The sequence below is a fragment of the Podarcis erhardii genome (genome assembly GCF_964252035.2).
Source record: "Podarcis erhardii genome assembly, chromosome: 15".
Taxonomy (NCBI): domain Eukaryota; kingdom Metazoa; phylum Chordata; class Lepidosauria; order Squamata; family Lacertidae; genus Podarcis; species Podarcis erhardii.
In genome coordinates, this window is record NC_138505.1 from 3,348,856 (window position 1) to 3,375,774 (window position 26,919).

Genomic DNA, 26,919 nt, shown 5'->3' on the forward strand with positions numbered 1-26,919 from the left:
TTATTGCCTCCATATTCCATTCCCTGCTCCCTTCCCGGAGCTCAGGGTGGCATGCATGCTTCCCCCCCCACCTAATTTAATCCCCACAACCACTCTTGTGAGGTAGGTTGGGTAGAGAGGCAGGATCTGGCCCATGGGCACCTTCATGGCCGAGTGGCGATCTGAACCCAGGTCCAACCCTCTAACCACCACACCACAACTCTCTTTGTCAAAAATCGCATAGAAAAATATTTAGATGGGGGGGGGTAAATGGAAGTTCTCGGGGTTATTTGGTGCTCTAAATGTGCTTCAAGTGTATCACAGGATCATAGAGCTGGAATAATAATAATATAATAATAATTTATTATTTATACCCTGCCCTTCTGGCTGGGCTTCCCCAGCCACTCTGGGCGGCTTCCAACAAAATATTAAAACACCATCATACATCAGACATTAAAAGCTTCCCTAAACAGGGCTTCCTTCAGGAGTCTTCTAAAAGTCTGGAAGTTGTTGTTCATTGACATCTGGTGCGAGGGCATTCCACAGGGAAGGCGCCACCACTGAGAAGGCCCTCTGCCTGGTTCCCTGTAACTTGGAAGGGGCCCTGAGGTCCCTCTAGTGCAGGGGTCAGCAAATCTTTTCAGCAGGGGGCCGGTCCACTGTCCCTCAGACCTTGTGGGGGGCCAGATTATATTTTGAAGAAAAAATATATTAACAAATTCCCATGGCCCACAAATATCCCAGAGATGCATTTTAAATAAAAGGACACATTCTACTCATGTAAAAACATGCTGATTCCCAGACCGTCCACAGGCTGGATTTAGAAGGTGATTGGGCTGGATCCGGCCCCCGGGCCTTGGTTTGCCTACCCCTGATCTAGTCCAACCTTCTGCAATGCAGGAGTTTTGCTCAACATGGCGCACAAACCCATAACACTGAGATTAAGACTCTCATGCTCTACCAACTGAGCTAAGGTGTTTACACGGCCTAAGAGTGCTTTACTGTCATTACCGTAATTAAATTTATATGTCGCCCTATACCTGCAGGTCTCAATATAGAACCACAAAATACATACCGTTATTTTTTCTCTATAAGACTCCCTTTTTCCCTCCTAAAAAGTAAGGGGAAATGTGTGTGCGTCTTATGGAGCGAATGCAGGCTGCGCAGCTATCCCAGAAGCCAGAACAGCAAGAGGGATCGCTGCTTTCACTGCGCAGCGATCCCTCTTGCTGTTCTGGCTTCTGAGATTCAGAATATTTTTTCTTCTTCTTGTTTTCCTCCTCCAAAAACTAGGGGCGTCTTATGGTCTGGTGCATCTTATGGAGCGAAAAATACGGTAATCAAAATATAAATGGAAACAGCCAAATAACCCCCCTCAAATAAACCCCCCCAACCCCCCCAACCACATAAAAACAGTTAAAAACCATTTTTAAAAAGAAAAAAAAAACACAGTTAAAAAGCAGTTTGAAATAATGTAAACAGTCATATACTTTGGATCACAGGTTTTCACTGGTTAGGTCAGGACCCCTTAGTGGCTTTCTGCCTGATCCAAGGTGGATCACAGGAACACTACGGCCAGGCAGATAGATGCCAAAAAGTTAGGAAATAGGCCTCTAAATGCACGTTTGGCTTAAAAGCAGGGTCCTGAATCTGGAAAAGTTGGTGATCCCTGGTTTAGATGTATTATGTGGCCGTGTGCTATGCCTATAAGGATGCGGGAGCAAAAGGACCAGCAAATGTGGATGCCAGTGGAGTGTCACCTCAGGGCGCTACAATTCCCAGCACCCTTGAACTAAAATTCCCAGAGTTATTTCGTGATCCCCGTCACCAAATAACACGGGGAATTGTAGTTCAAGGGTGCTGGGAATTGTCCTGGGGATTAAATGTATGGACACCACAGCCAAGGTGCCTGCCTTCCCCCTGCCAAAAAAAGTATGATTTTCGAGAAAGAGGAGCGAGGGACAATGGGAATAATTAGAGATCAGTTTGAAAATGACTTTGTGTGGATCGGCCTAGGATTCAGATATGTAAGGACAGGAATTAAGATGTCTAAAGCTAGAATAGAAAGAATGGAAGATGTTAAGTGATTAAGTTAATTTTATGAGGAAACTGGTCTTGGAAAACTGTTAAAATGATGCACACTGAAATTCAACTAGGGGGATTTGAGGAAGTCACTTAACAAGGTTACTAAGATTGGTTTAATTGCGGTTGAGGTTTATGTTTGTTTAAAATTTTTGGAAAATCAATAAAAAAATGGGGAAAAAAGAAATAAAATGACTTTTTCTGGGTTTTGGAGCCTGAGACCTTTGCATCCTAGAGACCCTCGGGGGTTAACGTGACCCTACTGCAGCCAGTCCACTCCTTGCAAAAAAAGGAGAGAAAAAATAAATTAAATATAAATATAAAGGCGCCCCTTTTCCTCGCCCGCTCCTGAACGGGCAGAGCTCGCACCAACCAGAAGCCCGTTGCTAGGCAGACTTCCCGACCCCGCTGGCCAATCCGGTGCCGAGCCCGAGCTGTATCCGGGTGGAAAGCGAGAAAACCACGCGGCAGCCATTTGCATTAAAGAAAAGCGCCGTATCCGGGCAGACCAGAGGCGCGCGGGCCAATCAGAGAAAAAGAAAACCCCGCCGGCCCCGCCCACCCGCTCCTCTGCCCCCCGCCCCCCGCGGCTGCTAGTTTCTTTTTCCCTTTTATTTTCGCAAGGGCTCAGAGGCGCCGCGTAAAACTGCAAGAGGGCTGGATCCTTTTTTGCAAGCGGAGTAGGAAATCCGCATTGGGGAAAAGGGGGTCCTAAAAGATCCAGGAAATATTATTAATTGGTGTGGGGGTTTTTTTGGGGGGGGAGGAATCCATTAACTCTTTGGGGCAGGGAGAAGTTTGGGTTTTGGAGCAGCGATGTTTGCAGCTGCTGAGTTTTTTCTGAGCCTTCCCTTTTTGCAAAACGCGGCCCGGATCTTAAAAAGCTGCAGGAAGAGGAATCTCAGCCTGAAATAAAAGGTAAGTTCCATTTCACCCTTTCTCCCCAAATAAATAAATTTATATATATATTTATATATATAGAGAGAGAGAGAGCAAGGTTGGGGTGGGGGGGTTAAGAGTTTGCAATTCTGGGAGTTTTCTGGGTTAAGGAAACGGATCGAATTGGGTGTGTTCAAGGGAGATCTGTTTCCAAAAAGAGGGCATGGATCAAGGCAGATCCCTTAAAATGCATCTGGGCTGATGGAGGAACTTTGCAAAAAGGCGCCTGTGTTGTTGTTGTTTTTCATGGCGAGTTTTTGGCTTGAGATGCATGCATTTTAGAAGCAGGGGAGCATAGCTGGCAACTTTCCCCTTTTCTTGCAAGGAATCCTATTGGGAATAAGGGAATTTCCCTTTTTTTTAAAAAAAGGGAAAAGTTGGCAGCTATGCAGGGAAGATTCCTGAAAAATAAGGGTTTCCTTCTAAGGGTAGGAGGATTGGGAAGAAGAGGTGGTTTGTGTGATCTCAAGCAACAAAAAAAGGTTGACCCAATCTCTCTCTTTCTCTTTGCAAAAGGAGGTTTCCCACATTCTCACTGCAGGAATTCGAATTTCCCTCCTCCTGGAATTTAAATACGTGGTGCAGCTGCTAGGATGATCACCCGCCTCTGGGGAATGGAGGAGATAAACTTCAGTTTTCCACACCCAAGGAATGTGTGTGTTTATTATGGGGTGTTTAGATTTTAGTCTGGATCCAACAGAGGGGATCCAATTGGAGTAGCAATCTTGGTGAGTTAATCCACCCCCCCCAAAGGCAGAAATGTACCGTCAGCTGAGACAGATTGTCTATCAGTGATATATTTTGTATATTTATAAAAAGCACCCAGCAGCCCTTCACATGAGCTCTGCCTGGAACCCTTTTGGAAGTTGCTAAAAAACCAAAATAATAGGTAGGGTACGGTGGCGAACAGCAGCTATTTCATCGTCATGTCTAGATTTGCACAGCTGCTGAAAACCTGACACGAGGGTGCTTAGCCGAACTTCTGAGTCAGCTTGGCGTGGGATGCAGGAAATTAAAATTAAAAGCCTGATCTTTAACGTCTAAAATGTACGCTGAGGGGGTGGCTGGCCTTCTGCGATCAATCCAGAGCATGAAAGGTTGATTTCAACATGTTCAACGCTTAAAACAGTCCCCAGCTTTCTCTCCCCACACATGCCTTTAATGGTGGGCACAGGTCTCTGCCCCCAAGGAGCTTACATTTGTTTGAAAATTGAATTTAACCCATTGTTCATTGCCGCAGGTGTCTTTGTCGGCTGACCGGCAGAAATGAAGAATGAAAAAACCTTTAAAATAAACTCGTAAGATAAAAAGTAATATTTTTTTTAATTGAATGTATTAACTTATGTGCATATGTCTCTTTTCCTCAGGGAACTGAAGGTGGCATACATGTTGCTGTCGTCCCCTCTCCATTTTATCGTCACAACAAGCCTGTGAGGTAGGTAAGGCTTGATGTGTGCGACTGCCGGCTTCAGGGTCACACCTGAGAATCCCGGGAACTGTAGTTTGCGAAGGGTGTTGGGCATTGTAACTCTCTGGGGAGTAAACTACAGTTCCCATGATTCTTTTGGGGCGATGTGGTTTAAATTTATGAGTCCAGATCTCTCTGGCAAAGCAGCTGGTGAGTTTCTGTTTGTTGTTAAAGGCTTTGGTTTGCCAAAAAGAGTTGGCAACTTAACTATGATGGGCGGTTTGACAAGAGCCAGACAGGACTTTCAACTGAAATTACTGTTAACTTGTTTACATATTAGCAACGTACAGGGGTGGTCAGGAGAAAGTTCCCTGCCCCAAAGAGATTACAGGTTTAAATCACCCGGGCTCTACTCTGAATACTGTGGTGCCACTGTCAAGAGATGAGTGCCTTTGATCATGCACAGAGTGCCCAGATATTCATATCAAGTTGCAAAAGAGCTGGCTTTCGGGTTGATGTGGAATCTAATTATTATTTTTTTATTTTTTTATTTTAATATTTATTAAGATTTTACAAAATCACAACAAAACACAAAAACACAAAACGGAAAAATAGAAAATACAAAAAACCGAGCATAGACAAAATTAAGAAGAAAAAAGAAAAAAGTTCATTATTACTTTCCTAACTTCAAAGTTCATTACCCTATTTCCTTGACCTCCTCACACCTCCCCTTCTTGTATTCCCGTTTACATAATCAAGTCAGCAAATCCTTACCCTCTTTCAATTTATCATCTTTAACTTTATAACTTAACATATCACAACTCAAATATTTATATCCATCAAATTCATTTTTGCATACTCTTTCTAACATTATCGCTAATGCCACTTATTTTTAATCCAACATCATTTTAACATTCATAAATTTTACACTGTTTCTGTAGATAGTCTTTAAACTTAATTATTATTATTTTTTAAAAGAGAATTATAGTGTCACGCTTAAGGGAGCCCGAACAGGATCACATCCCACCATAATGCAGGGGTACCTCTGGTTGCGAACAGGATCCATTCCGGAGGCCCGTTCGCAACATGAGCAGAACGCAGCCTGCGGGTCGCGATTTGCCGCTTCTGCGCATGCATGTGACGTCATTTTGGGCGTCTGCGCATGCGCGAGCGGCAAAACCCAGAAGTAACCCTTTCTGGTACTTCCGGGACACAACCTGAAAACGCTCACACTGAAGCATATGTAACATGAGTTTTGACTGTACAGTCATACCTTGGGTTCCAGACGCTTCAGGTTGTGTTTTTTTCGAGTTACGGACCCACCGAAACCCAGAAATACAGCGGGTTACTTCTGGGTTTCGGCGGTTGCGCAGAAGCGCTAAATCGCGCTTTCCGCATGTGCAGAGGCGCCAAATCGCAACCCATGCATGCGCAGATGTGGCGCTGCGGGTTGTGAACGTGCCGGTTGTGAACGTGAACTTTTTTTAGATATATAATATTTTATTAAGTTTTAACAATAACAGGGTTATAAAACAACAAATAAAAAAACAAGAAAAATACATAAACACAAAAATGCAAAAATACAAAAATACAAACATTTAACATAGGAAAGAACAAAAAACAAAAATCCCTCTTTTTGATTTCTCCTCTTTAGTTAACTTATTTTCCTGACTTCCTCACGCCTCCCTTTTTTGTATTCCAATTAAAAATTGGTTCAGCAAATTCATATCCTGTTAGTTTATCCTTAATTATTTTTCCTCACATATTATAGCTTCAAATTTTCATCTATTATCACTCCAATCTTACATTTTGCCTTATTACTAGAACCCCTTCATTTCATTTCAATGTCATCAACATTCAAAAATTTTGCAATATTTCTGTAAGTAGATTTTAAATTTCTTCCAATCTTCTTCCGCATTTGACTGCACGGATAACGTTCACAACCTGCAGCGTCCACTGTAATGAGAAATAGTGTGTGAGGGAGAGCAGGTTTGACGGCTTATAGTTCCGAAACGTTTCAGCGCAACGGCTTGGGACGTGGCAGCGTAGGGGAGGAAGGATTGAGGACGGCCCCTGCTGAATTTGGGGTGAAAAGGGTAAGAAATGGCTGAGTTTGAGCAAGTTCACAAGAGGCTGTGGCGCCCTGGCAGGTGCTGTTGCGTGTTTTTCATCCATGGACTTTGCAGGGCTGCTTCCCTCCGGGAAGATGGTATTCTGTGCTTTGGAAAAACGGGTTGTTGTTGTTGTTTCAGGTCGAGGGTGTGCTTTGACTCCTGTTTATTATTTTTTTACTTTAAAAGCTTCTTTTTTCTCCCCCCGGCCAGTGTTCAGTCAGTGGACTTGCTCGTCTTGCTGTTGCCATGGTTTCGGACCAATCTCAGCCTCCCAAAGTGGAGGAGCTCTCTGTTGCTAGGCAGGATTCTCTCACAAGGGCATGGACCTTGGAAGAGTTTGCAGTTCAGGTGAAGGTTAGAAGGAGGTGTGAAAGGAGCGGCGGAGAAGAAATAATATCTCCGGGGAGATGAGTCTGAATTTGTTTCAGAGGCGTTGGGGGTGGGAAGAAGAAGAGGAATCTTCTCTGAGGTCCACAGGATGGATGGAAGACAGGCAGCTTTTGAAAGCGTGGAAGAAACTGCGGAACTCACTGCCACTAGGGGAAGTGAGGACCGCCAGCTTGGGTGCCTTGAAAAGAGGATGGGACAAATTCAGGAGTGATCGTGTTGCTGGGTGCTTGCTTTTTCAGCCGAATTTCCTCTTGTTGCAACCTCTAAAGGTTATTTTTTTATATATATAACAATTTTTATTGTTTTTTCAGTTTATACATCACAAAATTTTACATGTAACAATTGACTTCCTTCCTCTTTCATGGTTTATTTTACTTATTTAACTTTCCTGCATATTTTATTATAACCAATCTATTCGTTTTTCCATTTTATATCCTTCAAATATTTATCATACTGTTGAGTTTATCTAAACGCTACCAGCGGTTTCAGTTGTACAAAGTTATTTTCTAAATATTCAGCACTTCTCTTCGAATGAAGATTCTTCTTGCTCTCTTGTTCTGTAAATTAAACCGGCTTCCTCTGCAAATTCTACCATCTTAATTTGCCAATCTTCCTAACGAGGGATCTCACTCCCTTTCGATCTTTGGGCTAGCAAAATTCGAGCCGCTGTGGTTGCGTACATAAATAACTTTTTCTGACAACTGGGATCTTCAGACTGAGCTATTCCTAACAAAAACTCCTCAGGTTTTTTAGGGGGGAATTGTTGTTTTAAACATGTTTTTTTAACTCATTGTATGTCATTTCCCAATAGCCTTCAACCTTTTCCCATGTCTACCACATGTGAAAAAATTTTCCTTCCGTTTCTCTGCCTTTCCAACGCAGATCTGATCCTACTTTGTACATCTTAACCAACCTACTTGTGGTTAAATACCATCTGTGTATCATTTTCATATAATTCTCTTTCAAAGTATAACATGTAAATTTTGAAACATTCTTTCAGAGTTTCTCCCAGAGGGTTAGGTCTATGTTATGCCCTATATCCATTGCCTAGTGTGTCACTGAAACTTTGACTAACTCATCTTTTGTTTCCCATTCTAATAATAAGCTATACATTTCTGACAATATTTTATCCTTATTCCATAATAGTTCTCTTTCAAATTCTGAGCTTTGATCCGGAAACTCATTTTTAAAAATCTAATTTAAACGTGTCATATATTCGACGATACTGTAACCGATCCGTAATTTGGCTCCTTACTTCTTCCATTGGGGCAACCTCAGAGGGTTAGGCTTGACTGGGAGTGGCCGCCGGGACCACATAACACCGGTTCTGAGAGATCTGCATTGGCTCCCAGTACGTTTCCAAGCACGATTCAAAGTGTTGGTGCTGACCTTTAAAGCCCTAAACGGCCTCGGTCCTGTATACCTGAAGGAGTGTCTCCACCCCCATCGTTCAGCCCGGACACTGAGATCCAGCGCCGAGGGCCTTCTGGCGGTTCCCTCACTGCGAGAAGTGAGGCTACAGGGAACCAGACAGAGGGCCTTCTCGGTAGTGGCGCCCGCCCTGTGGAACGCCCTCCCATCAGATGTCAAAGAGATAAAGAATTACCTGACGTTCAGAAGACATCTTAAGGCAGCCCTGTTCAGGGATGTTTTTAATATGTATTGCTGTATTGTTTTTAATACTGATTGGGAGCCGCCCAGAGTGGCTGGGGAAACTCAGCCAGATGGGTGGGGTATAAATAATAAATTATTATTATTATTATTATAACTGACCGGGAAATCCCCAGCCAGACTTGCTCCTGCGGCTTTTAGCATCCATACAACATGCAGAAATCGGCTCTGCTCAGAAAGACACCCTTTAAGATAAACGGACACGACTAACATAGGTTTGGGGATGCGGGTGGCGCTGTGGGTTAAACCACAGTGCCTAGGACTTGCTGATCAGAAGGTCGGCGATTCGAATCCCCGCGACGGGGTGAGCTCCCGTTGCTTGGTCCCTGCTCCTGCCCACCTAGCAGTTCGAAAGCACGTCAAAGTGCAAGTAGATAAATAGGTACCACTCCAGCGGGAAGGTAAATGGCGTTTCCGTGCGCTGCTCTAGTTCGCCAGAAGCGGCTTAGTCCTGCTGGCCACATGACCTGGAAGCTGTACGCCAGCTCCCTCAGCCAGTAAAGCGAGATGAGCGCCGCAACCCCAGAGTCGTCTGCGACTGGACTTAATGGTCAGGGGTCCCTTTACCCTTTACCTTTACTAACGTTGTTGTTGTTGTTGTTGTTGTTGTTTAGTTGTTTAGTCGTGTCCGCCTCTTCGTGACCCCCTGGACCAGAGCACGCCAGGCACTCCTGTCTTCCATTGCCTCCAGCAGTTTGGTCAGACTCATGCTGGTAGCTTCGAGAACACTGTCCCACCATCTCATCCTTCGTCGTCCCCTTCTCCTTGCGCCCTCCATCTTTCCCAACATCAGGGTCTTTTCCACAGAGTCTTCTCTTCTCATGAGGTGGCCAAAGTCTTGGAGCCTCAGCTTCAGGATCTGTCCTTCCAGTGAGCACTCAGGGCTGATTTCCCTAAGAATGGAGAGGTTTGATCTTCTTGCAGTCCATGGGACTCTCAAGAGTCTCCTCCAGCACCAGAATTCAAAAGCATCCATTCTTCGGCGATCAGCCTTCTTGATGGTCCAGCTCTCACTTTACTAACATAGGTCTATCGAATTTCGAATGGTTGTCCTCTGAGTAGGGACAATAATGCAGGGGCTGTCCCTATCACTCCAAAGAAGTCCAGTTCAATTTCCATTTCTGCAAAGGGAGTGAAGTCTTAACATGGAGACCAGAATTTACACGCCGTGATTTACCAGTTGCCGTTTGAACACACCAAATAGTCAATCCAAGCAAATGAGGCTGTGAGATCTGACCAGAGCGTTGTATCCCATTCAGTTCTGCTCCCAGCAGAGGCATCGAAATAAATGAACTTAAGTTACTGTTCATTTCAGTGGGTCTACTCTTGAGTAGGACCAGCCCTGGGTGTAACACAGGGTCAGGGCCGGATTTAGGTTTGATGAGGCCCTAAGCTACTGAAGGTAATGGGGCCATTTATATGTCCAGCTGTCCTTTGTCAACAGCAAATTGCCGCTGTTTTTGGGTTGAATACAGTGGTGCCTCGCAAGACGAAAAGAATCCGTTCCGCAAGTCTCTTCGTCTTGCGGTTTTTTCGTCTTGCGAAGCAAGCCCATTAGCGGCTTAGCGCTATTAGCGGCTTAGCGGATCAGCTGATAAGCGGCTTAGTGAATCAGCTGATAAGCGGCTTAGCGGATCAACTGATAAGCGGCTTAGCGGATAAGCAGATAAGCGGCTTAGCGGCTTAGAAAAAGGGGGGGGGGAGGTAAAAAAAACCGCAGGAACTCGCAAGACATTTTCGTCTTGCGAAGCAAGCCCATAGGAAATTCGTCTTGCGAAGCACCTCCAAAACGGAAAACCCTTTCGTCTAGCGGGTTTTCCATCTTGCGAGGCATTCGTCTTGCGGGGCACCACTGTATATGCCATATGGTAATTGATGGACCTAATAGGTATCTCAAGCCATTTGCACGTGTTGCCCTGCAACCAGTCCATGCAGAATGTAGGCACCCTATATATAGAAAGGAGCAAACCAGTGATATTTTAGGGAGCAGGCGGGCCCATGACTTACATCCTAGGAGCCTACACAACACAAAACACTCTTCCTGTATGTAGGTTTTATTTTATTTGTTTTTTTCTCTTATATTTTGGAAATGTACATCCAGGTGTTTTTTTCCTTTACATTTTTTGGGGGCCCCCAAGAGAGTGGGACCCCAAGCTATAGCTTGTTTAGCTTTTACGTAAATCTGACACTGTGACAGGGTTGTTTTCCCCCGGGATGGTGGGCATGCGCCATGTGCAGACGCACACCGCCCTGGACTAAGGCGTTGGGGTCCTCTTTCTCTCTTTGAACCAGGGAACCGGGTGCCATGGCGGACGACAACGGACTTTATACGAAGATCGCGGAAAACGTGAGCGAAAGCTTAGAGGCGGATCCGCAGGGTGTCTCCGTGGAGTCAAGTACCTTGCTACAGAAACTGAGAGGAACTATTTCGTAAGGGCAACGCTTCTTATTCCTTTCCCCTTCCTTCTCTCCCTTCTCTTTCTTTCTTTCCTTCCCTCCTTCCTTCCTTCCTTCTTAGGCCCCCTTTGCACCAGACATACCATTTCCCTATTTGCAATAAATCATATCTTTTAGTGTGGCAGCACTTTGGAACTCCCCGCCTATTGACCCATCTCTGTCCTTTTTTAGACCCCTGCTAGAAACATCTTTGCTTAGGCACAGCCTGCATCTAGACATGTAGAAAGTTGGCACGCGTTTTAATCTGGTTTCCAGCTTATTGCTGGTTTTAATTAATTCTGGATGTTTAGAAAGAGTCATTTTAAACTGCAGTTTTTCACTGGTAACGTCACCGTTTTCTTTTGTGAACCGCTTCGAGGTTTATTTTACAATCAGGCGTTATCTTAATTTTGTGAATGAATAAATATATATTTCCCCCCTGAATAAGAATGGTATGTTTAAAGCAGCCCCATGCCTCTTTAAATAGTCACAGTTTCCCCCAAAGAAGTGTAGTTTGTTCAGGGTGCTGAGAGTGGTGGCAACGAGACTTCTGTTCCCTGTCACAGGCCGACCACTCTTGGAGGGGTTTAGCGATCCATCCCTGAGCGGAACGGGGTCTCTTAACCACTCTCAGTACCCTGAACAAGCAACAGAGAGAGAGAGAGAGACCTGTTTGACTCCTGATCCACAGCTAATTCTCCCCTGGTCTCCTCGCTGGCCCAAGTAGGACTAATTCAGCCAGCTAGCCTTGGTGATTTATCTAATGCTTATTAGATGGATTTCCCCTAAATTGATTTCTGTACTTTCAATTTTATTGTTATTCATGTTTTTATACTGTGTTTTTAGGCTGCTTTTACAATTAAGTGTTTTAAATTTGTTGTTAGCCGTCCTGAGCCCAGTTTTTGAACCAGGAAGGGCGGGGTATAAATAAAAATTTATTATTATTATTATTATTATTATTATTATTATTATTATTATTATTATCCTGAGGTTGCCTGCACATGTCCTAGAGCAGGCACGCCCAACTCGGCCCTCCAGGTGTCTTGGGACTACAACTCCCATCATCCCTAGCTAACAGGACCACTGGTCAGGAATGATGGGAACTGTAGTCCCAAAACGTCTGGAGTTTGGGGGTGCCTGTCCTAGAGGGTGAAGGGAGCTGAAAAAAATCAAGAGAGTAACACATGGTTTTCTTCTTACAGGAAGTCTGTTCAGTGCAAAATCGACTACATACTGGTGAGTGGCTGGATGGGGCACTTCAAAAGCAGCTGGGGGAACTAAAGTAACACGCACCTGTTCATACAATATGTGGCCGATGAATTGCGCTTTGGGTAAATATGGGCTGAGTTCTCCCTTCAGTGTCGGAGGCAGAATACCAGCTGCTGGGAACACAGACTGGGAGAGTCGCCTTGGCAGTTTCCAAAGAGGCATCTGATAAGCCTCTATCAGAATAGGATGCTGGGCAGCTTTTGCCTGACGCAGCGCTTCTGATATTCTTATAGTGCAGTGATCATCACCTGGTCTGGACCCAAGACTGGCTGCCAGCCTGCAACCTGGGGTCCACGTCCACATTTCCCCTCCCCCCCTTTCCGATTTATTCTCAGCACTGCTAGCAGTGCACATCATTAATCCTAAAGCGGCACTTACTAAAATTAGCATTACTCCTCAATGACAAGCAGCAGTTTTAGCCGAAAGGTTGAGGAGCTGTTGAAAAAATGGTTGGCCAGAAATCTGTATCTTGTAAGAAAAATGGTTCGTGCCTTTCTCATTCCGTTTTTGCAGCATTCGTGGGAATTGATAGAACGGGTGTCTCGGCAGAAGACTGTATCCTAGCACACTTGGCATGGGTTACTCTTTGGGTCTGGTTGAGCCTTGGCTGGAGTTGAATGTGGCAGCAATAAAATTTGCCATGTCCTGTCCACTGTAGCCTCGCGACTCACCTGTGGGCTCTGACCGATGTTTTAGAGGGTTACTATAAGAAGCTAACTACAAAAACATAGCTAGAAGCAAGTTAGTAAAGGTAAAGAGACCCCTGACCATTAGGTCCAGTCGTTGATGATTCTGGGGTTGCGGCGCTCATCTTGCTTTATTGGCTGAGGGAGCCGGCGTACAGCTTCCGGGTCATGTGGCCAGCATGACTAAGCCGCTTCTGGCGAACCAGAGCAGCGCACGGAAACGCCGTTTACCTTCCCGCCAGAGTGGTACCTATTTATCTACTTGCACTTTGACGTGCTTTCGAACTGCTAGGTTGGCAGGGGCTGGGACTGAGCAACAGGAGCTCACCCCGTCGCGGGGATTCGAACCACCGACCTTCTGATCGGCAAGCCCTAGGCTCTGTGGTTTAACCCACAGCGCCACACGGGTCCCTCCAGAAGCAAGTTAGAAGCCCTAAAATAAGGAGAAAGTGGGACTTGGCACGTTCCGGAGTGGAATATGCTCAGGTCGGACCTTTAAATAAAGAATTGATGAGTGGAGGAGTTTCTGGCGAGTGTCTCTAGGTGAAAGGAATAAAATGAAGAAGAGGAATGGAGACTGGTGGGCAGATAACCTTATTTACCTGTCTTTTTTTCTGGGAAAGGAAGCTCAGGCAGTGGAAGAGGCTATTGGCAGGGGAAGAGGACATTTAACCAGAAAGGATGCTCCGAAAAATTGGAGGGCAAACGTCAGTGGGTGGAGGGCAAACACCAGGTGTATTCCAAAGCATGTCATTGACACGATTTAGCGGTGGATCATTTACGCAGCATAAAATGAAAGCAGGAGGAAGGGTGAAAACCCATTCATGCTTCTAAAGGCAGGAATGAAACATCCCACCCACTGGAAGGGACAGAATAATAGAACTGCAGAGCTGGAAGGGACTCCCTGCAATTGCAGGAATCCTGTCCCTGGGTGGGCTCGAACCACCAACCTTCCGGTTAAGGGCCAGATGTGCTGACCCATTGTGCTGCAGGGGCCACAGATAATTAAAAGCCAAAGGCCCGGTGGAAAAGAAATGCTTTTTTGCCTGGTGCCTAACGATAAGTAGCGATGGTGGCGCCAGTTAAGCCTCCCTGGGGAAAACGTTCGACAAGCAGGGAGCTACCACTGAAAAGGCCCCGTTCTCATGTCGCCGCCCTCCAGATCCCCCCATGGAAGGGGCACCTGGAGGGTAAGAGGGAATTCAACGCAAAAACCAAACCATGAATGGATCCCATATTTTTCGCTCCATAAGACGCGCCAGACCATAAGACGCGCCTAGTTTTTGGAGGAGGAAAACAAGAAAAAAATATTCTGAATCTCAGAAGCCAGAACAGCAAGAGGGATCGCTGCGCAGTGAAAGCAGCAATCCCTCTTGCTGTTCTGGTTTCTGGGATACCTGCGCAGCCTGCATTCGCTCCATAAGACGCACACACATTCCCCCTTCCTTTTTAGGAGGGAAAAAGTGAGTCTTATAGAGCAAAAAATATGGTATATTCAAGGAGTACTTGAAAACCTACTTGTGACAGCAGAAACCACCTGGCAGATTTTGAATGACTCTTGCGTTGTAGAGACAATATATCTAAATTTAATGAGTTTTTTTCACGTTATCAAAAAGATTTAAGAAAATGATATATTAATAGGATACTGTGTAAAATATAACAAGTGTAATTTAGGTTTTTTTTTTTTAGAACAATTGGAAGTCTATTTTAGGTCTTTTTTTTAAAAAATGTATTTTTAATTTTTCTGTGGTATGGCATACAAATTGTAATATAATATATTGCTGTATAATTTTGTGAAATATGTTTAATAAAGAATTCAAATAATAATAATAATAATAATAATAATAATTAATAATGGAAGGGGCACCTGGAGAAGGGCCTCAGATGATGATTGCTGGGCCCGGGTCGGTTCCTATAGGGAGCGGAAGTCCTTGAGGTGTCCGGTGCAAAGCTGTGCATTGTCGCAACAGCTGATCACAAAACATGGCTTGTGTTTACTTCTTGGCAGTTTTCATTTCACTTGTCTCTCTCTCCCCATTCTATGAACACAGCAAGATGTCCAGAGGTTTACTGACCACGCCAAGCTGTATCTCTACCTCCAACTCCCTTCTGGCCCAAGTTCAGGAGAGAAAAAGTGAGTGATCGCGGCCTTGTTTCCCAAATCTTGTTCATTTCCTACTTTGTATATACTGGAAACGCTGTGGTGGAAAGGCAAGGAAATCAGAAAGCTGCTTTCTTTAAAATAAAATTTAAAAAATCATCTAGGAGTCAGCAACTGGCAGCCTCCGAGCGAAACCAGCCCCATGGGAGATATAATTCTGGGCCTGCCCTCATTGCCCACCTAAACGAGTGTAGGAATGAAACTTGGAAGCAAACTATTGTAGGCAGAGGTGGACCCTACACAGCACCTTAGGGCCTCACTCTGTTGGCAGCCTGCACCCTACAACTTAACCCATGAGTAGGCAAACTAAGGCCTGGGGGCCGGATCCGGCCCAATTGCCTTCTAAATTTGGCCCGTGGACAGTCTGGGAATCAGCCTATTTTTACATGAGTAGAATGTGTGCTTTTATTTAAAATGCATCTCCGGGTTATTTGTTGTTGTTGTTGTTTTAAATCTTTATTAATTTAAATTATACACTGAAACAAAGAATTTACAATCTCATACTACAAAAAGAAAATGAAAGAACAATTAAGAAAATACAGAAGGAAGAAAGAAGAAAAAGCAAATTTATATACAAAAAAACTTTAATCTTCCTAATTAACACTTAATTAAACACTTAAATAAAAAAGACTGGGTTATTTGTGGGGCATAGGAATTTATTCATTTTTCCCCCCTTCAAAATATAGTCCGGCCCCCACAAGGTCTGAGGGACAGTGGACTGGCCCCCTGCTGAAGAAGTTTGCTGACCCCTGACTTATCCGAACCAGTGAGACTTCCAGCTAGGCCAAAAATTCAGCAAAGTGCCGCCGTGGAATTTAAAAACCAAAGGGCAGGTTTCTAGTCCTTATGGATCCGGAGGATGCAGGAATGTGTGAGGTGTAGGCCTGAGAATCCATCCTTGGAACCGCCGTTGAAATTCAAGTTGGTGGACCTCATGGTTCCCGAGGCAGGCTTTGACTGCGAGAGGGGCAGGGTTCGAAAGATGTCAGGTGTTCCCCCAGGGACTCTGTGTGCTGGGAAAAGGAAGAAGGTGCTGAATTTACACACATTTTCCCAAAACCAGGGGAAGGGGGGATTACAGTGCAACCTCGGTTTTCGAGCATCTCAAAAGCCAAAGTTTCAGTTTTCAAACACCGAAAGTCCGGAAGTAAATGCTTCCGTTTTCGAATGCGTGTTTTTCCATTTTCTCCGTTGAAATTGCCTGCCACCCTTTGCGCCTTGGTTGTCGAACATTTCAGAAGTTGAACAACCTTCTGGAGCAGATTACTGTTGACAACCGAGATACCACTGTATTGGGTTTTTGTTTTCATTATGTGGTTTGTGTTTTTATATTGTGCTTTTATGCTGTAACCACCCCGAGATTTATTTATACCCCGCCCATCTGGCTGAGTTTCCCCAGCCACTCTGGGCGGCTCACAATCACATGTTAAAAACAATACAGCATTAAATATTAAAAAGGTCCTTAAACAGGGCTGCCTTCAGATGTCTTTTAAAGATAGGATAGCTGCTTATTTCCTTGACATCAGGTGGTAGGGCGTTCCACAGGGTGGGAGCCACTACCAAGAAGGCCCTCTGCCTGGTTCCCTGTAACCTCACTTCTCGCAGTGAGGGAACCACCAGAAGGCCCTCGGAGCTGGACCTCAGTGTCCGGGCTGAATGATGGGGGTGGAGACGCTCCTTCAGATATACAGGACCGAGGCCATTTAGGGCTTGAAAGGTCAGCACCAACACTTTGAATTGTGCTCGGAAACGTACTTGGAGCCAATGCAGATCTCTCAGAACCAGTGTTATGTGGTCCCGGCGGCTGCTCCCAGTCACCAGTCTAGCTGCCGCATTCTGGATTAATTGCAGTTTCCGGGTCACCTTCAAAGGTAGCCCCACGTAGAGCACATTGCAATAGTCCAAGCAGGAGATAACTAGAGCATGCACTACTCTGGCGAGGCAGTCCACAGGCAGATAGGGTCTCAGCCTGCGTACCAGATGGAGCTGGTAAACAGCTGCCCTGGACACAGAATTAACCTGTGCCTATTATCATTATCATTATTATTATTATTATTATTATTATTTATTTATTTTCCTTTCTCGGGGCCTCCAGCCTGGACCTGACTTCTCTGAGTTCAGCTGAGCACATGCATGCTTGCACGTGGATCCGGAATCACCTGGAGGAATACCCGGACACCTGCTTGCCAAAACAAGACGTTTTTGATGCTTACAAGTGAGTTCTGGATCTGAAGGACAGGAACCAGAGGGGTCTCTGCAGGGTGGGGAGGTTGCCTCTTCTTCTTCTTTGGCGATCCCTCGTAGCCGAGTGAGATTGTCTTCCATAAACATGGTTTTAACAGTGAGTCCATAAGTGACTGTGGAGGCCAATTCTGGATCCACACATCCTTCCACAGTGGGGACATTACTTTCCGGGGGGAGTTGATCACGGTGTGGATTTGCCCAGCGTGCCTTCCTCTTAGCACATTTCTCCCTTGCGTCCTGAGTTCGAGTGTCTTCAAAGCCCATGACACCTTTGGTAAAGGCTGTTTTCCAACTGGGGCGCTCACAGGCCAGTGTTTCCCAGTTGTCAGTGTTTATACTACATTTTTTTTAGATTTGCCTTGAGAGAGTCTTTAAACCTCTTTTGTTAACCACCAGCATTACACTTTCCATTTTTAAGTTCGGAATAGAGTAGTTGCTTTGGAAGACGATCATCAGGCATCCGCACAACATGACCAGTCCAACGAAGTTGATGTTGAAGAATCATTGCTTCAACACTGGTGATCTTTGCTTCTTCCAGTTTTCTGGAATTAGTTTGCCTGTCTTCCCAAGCGATGTGTAAACATTTTTGGAGACAGCATGTAAACCATAAGCGAGGCAGCGGTGGTGTAGTGGTTAGAGTGTCGGGAGAGACCAGGGTTCAAATCCCTGTTCGGCCACACGAAGCTCCCTGGGGGTGACTTCTCAGCCTAACCTGCCTCACAGGGTTGTTGTGGGGATCGAACGAGGAGGGGAGGGAACCGTAAATGCCGCTTTGAGGGGAAAGGAAGAAGATGGGATCTAAATGCAACTGACACATAAACCGCCTTTCCTTTTTGTCCTTCCCCTGGCAGGCGCTACTGCGATAACCTTTGCAGCCGCTCTCTGAGCGCGGCCAACTTCGGCAAGATCATCCGGGAAATCTTCCCGAACATCAAAGCGAGGAGGCTGGGGGGTCGCGGGCAGTCGAAATATCCTTTTTTTGTGTGTGTAAAAAGTCGCCAGGCGGTGTGGGCGGCAGTGAGGTCAGTGAAAGGCTGCAGAGGTCTGTCTCACGCTCCCCAAACACAGGCGTGTTGGGCCCAGCTGTATGTCCCACCTTCACAAAACTGGTACCTCCAAACAAAAAACAGGTGCAGTGCAGATCCTTTCCGCCAAGGGTACCCCCAAACACCTTTGAGCCTTCCCAGGCATGAAATAAATGGATGTGTGCAATAGAAATGGAGCCTTTTAAGTTTCCTCCTTAATTCTGCCCCCCCCCACGTATTGCTACAGCGGGATACGGAGGAAGACTGTGGTGAACATGCCGCCACTTCCCAGCCTGGATCTGAAAGAGACGGAGTCGGTAAGGCCCTGGTTGTTGACTCATTATTCTCTTGCGTGTGTCTGTTGTTTTTTTCTTGCTGGTTCTTCTTATGTCTTTTTTGGTAAACTGTTTTGAGGTCTTTTGAGCAGCGCGCGAGTCTTCTGAAACACCAATGCAGTGGGCGCTCGGGTTGCGAATGTGATCCGTGCGGGAGGCATGTTCGCAACTCGCAGTGTTCGCAATCCGCAGCGCATGCGCCGAAATCCGGAAGTAACCAGTTCTGGTACTTTCGGGTTCGGCGTGGTGCACAACCCAAAATCACGTAACCCGAAGTGTCTATAACCCGAGGTATGACTGTAAATAAAGCCTTCTGAGCTCAAGATGGAGGCTGCGTTGTGCAATAGCGGAATGGCAGAAGCATGGAATATCTGGGCCCAAAGCGGTGCTTCAGATATGCTTTTGACGGTATGTGGGAAAATGGTGCCTTGCGTTCCTCACTCTTCCTGTTCTTCCTCTCTTGCAGCCAGAGCGGCCAGAGGTGTTCCAGTCCTACAGCGACGAGGTGATGGAAGCGGCCTGCGCCTTGACCTGCGACTGGGCCGAGAAGATCCTCAAGCGCTCCTTCAACAACATTGTGGAGGTGGCCCAGTTCCTCATCCAGCAACACATCATCAGCTCCCGTTCGCCCCACGTCGACCTCATCATGGCCATGGTGGTCTCAGGTGGGAGGCCCCTCCCTCACGCCCGCCTCCGCTCCTGGCGCCTCCATCGCGCGGCCCGACGGGTTCTTCATAGAGTCCACCACCTTTCCTGGGACTCTGTCCCACTGTCAAATGGCTCTTGCTGTCAGAAAGGTCTTCCTCATGTTTAGTCGGAGGCTCCTTCCTTGCCACTTGAAGCCGCTGGTTCGAGTCCCGCCCTCGGGAGCAGGAGAAAACAAGCTCGCTCCCTCTTCAGTCCTTGAGATACTGTAGATTCTGGCGTATTGGGCAACTGGGCGTATAAGACAACCCCCAACTTTTGCTGTTCAATTTTAGAGTTAGAGAGTTTGAGCACCGCCGGGGCAGAGCGCGCGCCCCTCCGCTGCCGTCGCAGCAGCAGCAGCCCGAGGCTTTTGGTGGGTGGGCGGGTGAGTGCCGTGCTCAGAAGGACTTTCCGTGTCCCCTTCTGTGGGGAGGGAGGAGGAACGATGCCTCTGCTCACTGGCTCCCTCTCCTTCCCAGCGTGTATAAGACAACCCCCGACTTTTGGGGTGATTTTCCAGGGATAAAAAGTCGTCTTGTACACCGGAACATACGGTATTTGAAGATTGCTTTCTTGTTGATATAATTTAATTTGTAAATTGCCGCAGGCTTCTAAGCGGCCTGCGAGTGTAGATGAGAGTGATGCCCATGTTGGAATACAAAATAGAAACCTCTTGACTTACGAGATAAAGCAGGTGGGGAACTTCTGGATCGCGGGCCACTCTTGGGGGTCCAATTTGGCCCCTGAGAAAGCCTCTGTCAGTCTGCAGATGACGCTGAGTTAGATCGGTGACGCAGTCGAGCAGCTCCTGAGTTAAATCGGTCAAAACCCTGAGGACTAGAATCTTGCTTTGTGTTTACAGCCAGCGCAGGGGTAGAGTGTTTGCTTTGCATGCAGAAGGTCCCTGGTTCAATCCTCTGTTGGCATCTTCAGACAGGGCTGGGTGTGGCTCCTGCCTGAAACCCTGGGGAGCAGCTGCTGCCGGCCAGTGTAGATAATACTACCGTATTTTTCGCCCTATAGGACTCACTTTTCCCCCTCCAAAAATGAAGGGGAAATGTGTGTGCGTCCTATGGGGCGAATGCAGGCTTTCGCTGAAGCCTGGAGAGCGAGAGGGGTCGGTGCGCACCGATCCCTCTCGCTCTCCAGACTTCAGGAAGCTCTGTGCAACCCTCGGGAGCCCGCAGGAGTTCCTGCCGGGCTCCCAAGGCTTGCGGATAGCAGCTTGTTCTGGGGGCTGGGGTCGGTGCGCCCCGCGCCTGGGGGGGAAATAATTTTTTTTTCTTTATTCCCCTCCCCCAAAAAACTAGGTGCGCCCTATGGGCCGGTGCGCCCTATAGGGCGAAAAATACGGTAAGTTAGATGGACCATCTGTGTTCCTATCCCCCAGTGATTTCTCCACTTTTTCTTTAACTTTTTTTGTAACTGGAAGCTTTGTACAGAGAAAGGTCTCTTGATCTAAATCTTTTCTGGTTGCAGAAATTACCGAGAACCACCGTGACAAACGGCCACCCCAAACCATGAAGAAAAATGAGCCAGAAGGCCTGGAGAGTTCAGACAATAAGCAGACCCAGGTAGTAGTAGTAACAACAACAACAACAACAACAACACTTTATTACTTATACCTCGCCCATCTGACTGCTTTGCCCTAGCTACTCTGGGCGCCTTCCTGTATAAAAGCTTCCCAATACAGGGCTGCCTTCAGATGTCTCTGGAAGGTCTGTGGTTTATCCCCTTGACATCTGGTGGGAGGGCGTTCCACAGGGAGGGCGCCACCACCGAGAAGGCCCTGTGCCTGGTTCCCTGTAGCCTCACTTCTCGCAGTGAGGGAACCGCCAGAAGGCCGTTGGAGCTGGACCTCAGTGTCAGGGCTGAATGATGGGAGTGGAGACGCTCCTTCAGATATACTGGACCGAGGCCGTTTAGGGCTTTCAAGGTCAGTACCAACACTTTGAATTGTGCTTGGAAACGTACTGGGAGCCAGTGTAGGTCTTTCTTTCTTTTTTTTAAAATAATATTTATTGAAAATTTCCAAATATAACAGAAAAGAAAAAAAAAATAGAACATTTACTTTTAAACCTTATTTTCATTAGCATCTTTCCAGGACTTCCCCACCCCACCCCCTCTTGTATTCCAATTCCTTCAGATGAATTCAGCAGGTTCTTACCCCAAATTTTAAGCTTATTATCATTGACCCAATGTTAAAAATATTTTTTTTTTATCCCCTAAAATCGACCCCTGTTCCCTTCCACGAGTTCCCCTCTTTAATATGCAGAACAGAATAAAATATAAAAAGTAAAGAACAAAATATAATTTTACACCCTTTGGATTCCAAATTTCCCTCCCCCCTTTCCCGGTTATGTTCCCCAATGTCCATCAATGTCTGCTGTCGTCCTGGAGATCCCACGTCTAGGCCCAAATCCCTCACAACTCCACTTTGCCGTCTTTTTAATAGTCTTTGCCATCTTTTTGGTCGTCTTTAATTTCGAACATCCAATCTTGGAAGGACTCTGTCTCAAGAAGGTCCATTTTTTCCATCCAGATCTCTATATTTAAGAATAAAACTCCAATTTTATTTCTTTAGACCTTTTAAATCTGAATCTCCCAAATGTTCCAACTTCCAGCTTTGTCCAATTCTTGTTGTTCTCTTTCCTCACTTTCCTCTGGTTTCTTTTCCTGCTCCACTGCAAAAATGTTCTAATTCCAAAAGCTTCTAGTTCCTCTACAGAGGCTTTGTTTGTTAGGAACAAAACCTTACGTCAAGTCCCTTCCATTCTTCAATAGATAGATCTATTGTCTCCTTTAGTGTAGAGACCTCTGTAGACAAAATAATGTTCCATTTCTGCAGTTTTCCCAGGAGATAAAAAGTCCTGTTCAATTCCATGCGTACAGCAATACTTGTAGTGTCCCAAAGCCCCTCTAGAGGGATTATGGTAACTCAGTTTCCTTCCAGATCACACCCAACAGTCAAAGTAACTTGTTATCCCTTGTTTTCAACAATTTATATCCAAATTGTAACAAATATAACCGGCAAAGTCCTCGTAACAAAGTTCTCTTTATTCTTCAACTTTGACAGCTCCTTTGACAGCTGTCAAAGCTTCTATTTCTCCTCGCCAGGTGCTCTCACGGATCGCTCCCGGTTCCCGGGGGGGGGTTACGTTTTAGCTCACACGTTCCACTTTTCTCCTCCAGCACAGTCTTATAATTTTCCATCGTGAAATTAATAACTTTATCAATATAAAATAGTTCTTGATCTTAGTTGTCAAATCCTTGCTTTAAATCCTCTACAACAGGGGGTAGACGGACTTCCTTTTTGCACCTCCCCTGCTCGTTCCAAATTTAAAAAAAATAATTTTTTTTTCTTTTAAATCCGATTTCCCAATTACTCACGGGTTGTTCTTTTAAGTCCAAATTTTCAATAGAAGAAGTCAGCGCTCTCTGTCAAATGGCATGCGGCTTCGCTCGGCAGGGGAAGCGGAGGACTCATAGCACCACACCACCCCCCCGTCCCCCGCTCTGTAGCCTTTAAAAAGGCTCCTTCGCGGGTCGGGGGGGCGCAAACGGTGCCCGCCAAGTCACCATGTCCATGGGTTTCAGCGCCCATGGTTTTTGAGGGTCCCCGCGTCGCCGGCGCGGTAGGACCCAGCCCCTGCCGAGCAGGCTCCCTCCGGATCTCGGAGGGAGTCCGCCATTCGGCGATGGCGCCAACCCGGAAGTCCCAGTGTAGGTCTTTCAAGACCAGTGTTATGTGGTCTCGGCAGCCGCTCCCAGTCCCCAGTCTAGCTGCCGCATTCTGGATTAATTGCAGTTTCCGGGTCACCTTCAAAGGTAGCCCCACATAGAGCGCATTGCAGTAGTCCAAGCGGGAGATAACTAGAGCATGCGCCACTTTGGCGAGGCAGTCTGCGGGCAGGGAGGGTCTCATCCTGTGTACCAGATGGAGCTGGTAAACAGCTGCCCTGGATGCAGAACTGAGCTTATGTAAGCACCTCAGAAAGGCCTTTTAGTTGGACCAGTTCAGCATCATGTTCCCACCGTGCCCAAAACGGCCCCTAAGGTGTTATCTGGTGCCATCTGCCTCTGGTCTGGGAAATGCACAACACCCCACTAGAAGAAGTCTAAAGACCCAGGTGTGGTGTCAGGTGGGGCACAGAGATTCAAAAGTCAAAATTCAGCTTTGTGAGGGGGAACCACACCCCCAATTTGGGCAGGAATCTCGATTTTTGCAGCCCCACCTGACCCATTTTATCTCCCCTCCTTGTGGCTCATCCCTGGGTTTGGGCTCGGCCGAGGGCCAAAGGGCAGCTGAACCCAACGTTTCTCTCGTCCTTTCCTCTCCTCAGGCCAAAGCGGAAATCACCGCCAAGCACTCAGCCGCAGCTCCGCGGAGCGAGGCCAAGAAGCCGCCGGACGCCCCGGCAAAGCCCGCCAGCAGCCCGCAGATCAACGCCTTGGTGGCTCGGCTACCGCTGCTGCTGCCCCGCGTCCAGGTCCAACCCGGGGACCGGCTGGTGGTGTCTCCGGGGGTGGCGGCCATGCACCCGGCCCCCGCCGTCTTGGCGCCCAAGCTGACTGCCTCGGGAGGGACGGTCAAGATGGCTCTCTCCATGGGGCCAGGGCCCTCCACTCTGTTGGCCCCCACGGTGAACGGGCCGGCTGGCGTGGTCAGCCCTCCGAGCGCCGTGCCGGTAATCAACATGATGCCCGTCATCAACATGGCGGTGCCGCCCGTGGCCGAGATCCCGCTGAAGCACAAGAGCACCCCTGCCAGCGGAGGGGTGAATGGCTGCGAGGCTCAGCGGAGTCCCCAGGACCCGCAGAGAGCCAAGCCCCCTGCCAAGCGGCCCGCGGAAGCACCCGGGGAGGCGACGGCAAAGAGGAAGCGGGGTCGGCCGCGCAAGAAGGCGGACCCCCCTTCGCTCGAGAAGAGCACTGACAAGGAGGGAGCGCCCAGCGCCGAGGAGGACTCGGATATCATCGTCGTGACTGTGGGTTACGGTGACCAGGCTGCCCGCCCGTCCTCCCGCTCAGGGTCTCGGGACGAGAGCGCGGAGGTGGAGGTGGTCCACGTCGGGAAGCCCAAGAGCCCGTTCCCCCAGGAGACGGGCGAAGAGGGCCCTTCCCGGGCCGGCAGCCTCATTGTCAGCCCTGCCCCAAAAACCGCTGTCCTGCCCACCCAGGTGAGCGTCATCAGGGGCCGGAGGTCCGCCATGCCTGTCGTCGTGAAAGAGACAGGAAGTGACTGGAGGGAGACAGGAAGTGGCTCCAAAGAGACAGGAAGTGGCTCCAAAGAGACAGGAAGTGGCTCAGGGGAGCCCCCGCAGTTTGCTGAAGGTGCCGGAGCGCCGGGGATTGGTACCAGAATCACCGTCGCGAGGGACTGGGAGGATCCGGAGAGCGAGAGCTCCTCAGAAGGTGAACTCCAACCCACTGATCTTTCCATGCGCAAAGTTGCCCCGCCACCTGCCAAGAGTCGCTTGGAGGCCTGCGGCTTGCGGCCCTCGTCTGTAAACTTGCACAGGGTCAGTGTGGACCAGGGGAAGGCAGCAGAGACAGCGAGTCCGCCAGGGACATCGGCGCAGGCCCCCAGCCGATAACATAGCCCCACCCCTGCTCTGGTGTGCGTCTCCCAATGCCAAGCTCTCCTGCGCAAAGGCACCCTGGTTCCGCTTGCTTTTCCTAATTTAATGCACGCGTGTAGGGGGGGAAATACACGGCAATGTGAGCTTGCAAAAGCGACTTTCTGTCATGCCTCTTCCTTGGCCACCTTGCAAGGCTATGTGGCTGAGAAGTTGCCTGACATGGGCTCTGGCGCCACCTACTGTTCAGCTCCCTGCTTCCTGGCCCACCAGCTGCCACCACACACCCAAACCTTTTTCTCAAAAGCCCAAGCGGCCCAATGCACTCTGATAAGGGGAGTGAAAATGTCAGGAATGGAAAGGTTCTTGCGGAGGTCATTTAGGCAGGCCACATATGGGAATGGGGGCGTATTTATGGGACACCCCCCCCCCGACACCAATCGCTCCCCATCGCTCTCCTTGGGACTTCAAAGGGCTGGGCAGGGAGAGGGGAGTCCTCTCCCGTTTGGAATCTCTGCACAAATCTTTCTCAGTCCAAAGGGGGCGAAATAGTGTTGCGTTCTGAGTGCGGATCCTGACCCTGAAACCCCCCCCAAAAAAACCCTTCTACTCTGAACTTTAGAGACAATCACCTTGCAGCCAACATCCCAAAGAGTTTTGTTGTTCTCCCCTCTCCATTTCCAGCTTGGGGACATTGGTGGGGCAAGGGGGGTGTCCCTCCAGATGTTGCTGGACTCCCGACTCCCAGCAGCCAGCAGGCCTAGTGGTCAGGGAGAGCAGGAGTCGTAGCCTGTCCACAGGCCAGTGGTGCCCTCATATCCCCTAGTCTCTCTCCCAGAGAGTCCGTTGACCTGGGGGCAGTTTAAAAAAAGTTAATACCTGTATTTGCTCCTTTTTTTGTTACTTGTGTGAGTTGTTACTCGCCTCTTCTGAGTACACCTTTCCCGCCTCTTGTTTCCATTATAAATACCGAAGAAACCATATGCACATTAATTTTTTAAAATAAAAATGGTTGTATATGTTTTGTTAAAAGTTGTTTCATTGCCTCCGCCGTTCTGGACCTGGTGGGTTAGTTCTACTCTTGAGTAAGACCCTTTGAAATCATTGGATAGGCCTAACTTAAATCCCATATTTTTTTTGTGGGTCCATGCTGAACAGAACACAATTGTATAAAATCCTGTGCCTCTTGGATACTGGGATTAAACAAGCTGTGGCTTTTTAAACCGGGAAGGAGGTTGCTGTTTTTGTTTGTCACGATATTAAGTATTTTTGTGTTTCTATTTTGCAAAGCATCCTCTGATCTTCGGATGAAAGGTGGTTTAAAAAAATAAATAATTTTTGGTGAGAAGACCTCAACTGCTGCTGACAAGAAGCCTGTTTCAAATGTTTTGAAAGTACCTCCTTCCCCCCCCCCCATAAAAAGACACGTGGGAGCTGTAGTTTACCCCTCACGGAGCTACGATTCCCAACTCCCTTAAGAAACTACACTTCCAGAATTCCTGGGATGAGTAGTGTGAGCTTAGTTCTTTGTTACTTATTATTTGGCGCAAGTTGCTTGGAGTTAAGATAAAGTAAAGGGACCTCTGACCATTAGGTCCAGTCGTGGCTGACTCGGGTTGCGGTGCTCATCTCGCTTTCTTGGCCGAGGGAGCCGGTGTACAGCTTCCGGGTCATGTGGCCAGCAGGACTAAGCCGCTTCTAGCGAACCAGAGCAGCGCACGGAAACACCGTTTACATTCCCGCCGGAGTGGTACCTATTTATCTACTTGCACTTTGACGTGCTTTCGAACTGCTAGGTTGGCAGGAGCAGGGACCAAGCAACGGGAGCTCACCCCGTCACGGGGATTCGAACCGCCGATCTTCTGATTGAATTCTGGTGCTGGAGGAGACTCTTGAGAGTCCCATGAACTGCAA

The 26,919-nt window shown here is 47.5% G+C and overlaps 1 protein-coding gene across 4 annotated transcripts; it reads left to right on the forward strand.

The window, feature by feature from the left end:
• The first annotated feature begins 2,742 nt into the window (after positions 1-2,742).
• On the forward strand, positions 2,743-26,415 carry RFX5 (regulatory factor X5). Of its 4 annotated transcripts, none has more exons than XM_081840975.1 (12): positions 2,743-2,979; positions 3,542-3,728; positions 4,368-4,439; positions 10,876-11,013; positions 12,222-12,255; positions 15,026-15,108; positions 17,231-17,350; positions 18,231-18,347; positions 18,640-18,721; positions 19,206-19,404; positions 20,906-21,000; positions 23,770-26,415. In XM_081840975.1, the coding sequence occupies exons 4-12, from the start codon at positions 10,889-10,891 to the stop codon at positions 25,021-25,023; spliced, it is 2,109 nt and encodes a 702-aa protein (XP_081697101.1). In that variant the 5' UTR covers positions 2,743-2,979; positions 3,542-3,728; positions 4,368-4,439; positions 10,876-10,888; the 3' UTR covers positions 25,024-26,415. The 4 variants fall into 4 exon arrangements, with proteins under 4 accessions (XP_081697101.1, XP_081697099.1, XP_081697100.1 ...); XM_081840973.1 differs by having other exon boundaries at positions 4,368-4,435; XM_081840974.1 differs by lacking the exon at positions 3,542-3,728.
• The last annotated feature ends 504 nt before the right edge of the window (positions 26,416-26,919 follow it).

What these genes read in the sequence shown, in the direction of transcription:
- RFX5 (XM_081840975.1), top strand. Translation starts at nt 10,889, where the DNA reads ATGGCGGACGACAACGGACTTTATACGAAGATCGCGGAAAACGTGAGC. An exon ending in GCAAAATCGACTACATACTG is followed by an intron (nt 12,256 to 15,025) that starts GTGAGTGGCTGG and finishes CTATGAACACAG; the next exon opens with CAAGATGTCCAGAGGTTTAC. An exon ending in ATCTGAAAGAGACGGAGTCG is followed by an intron (nt 18,722 to 19,205) that starts GTAAGGCCCTGG and finishes CCTCTCTTGCAG; the next exon opens with CCAGAGCGGCCAGAGGTGTT.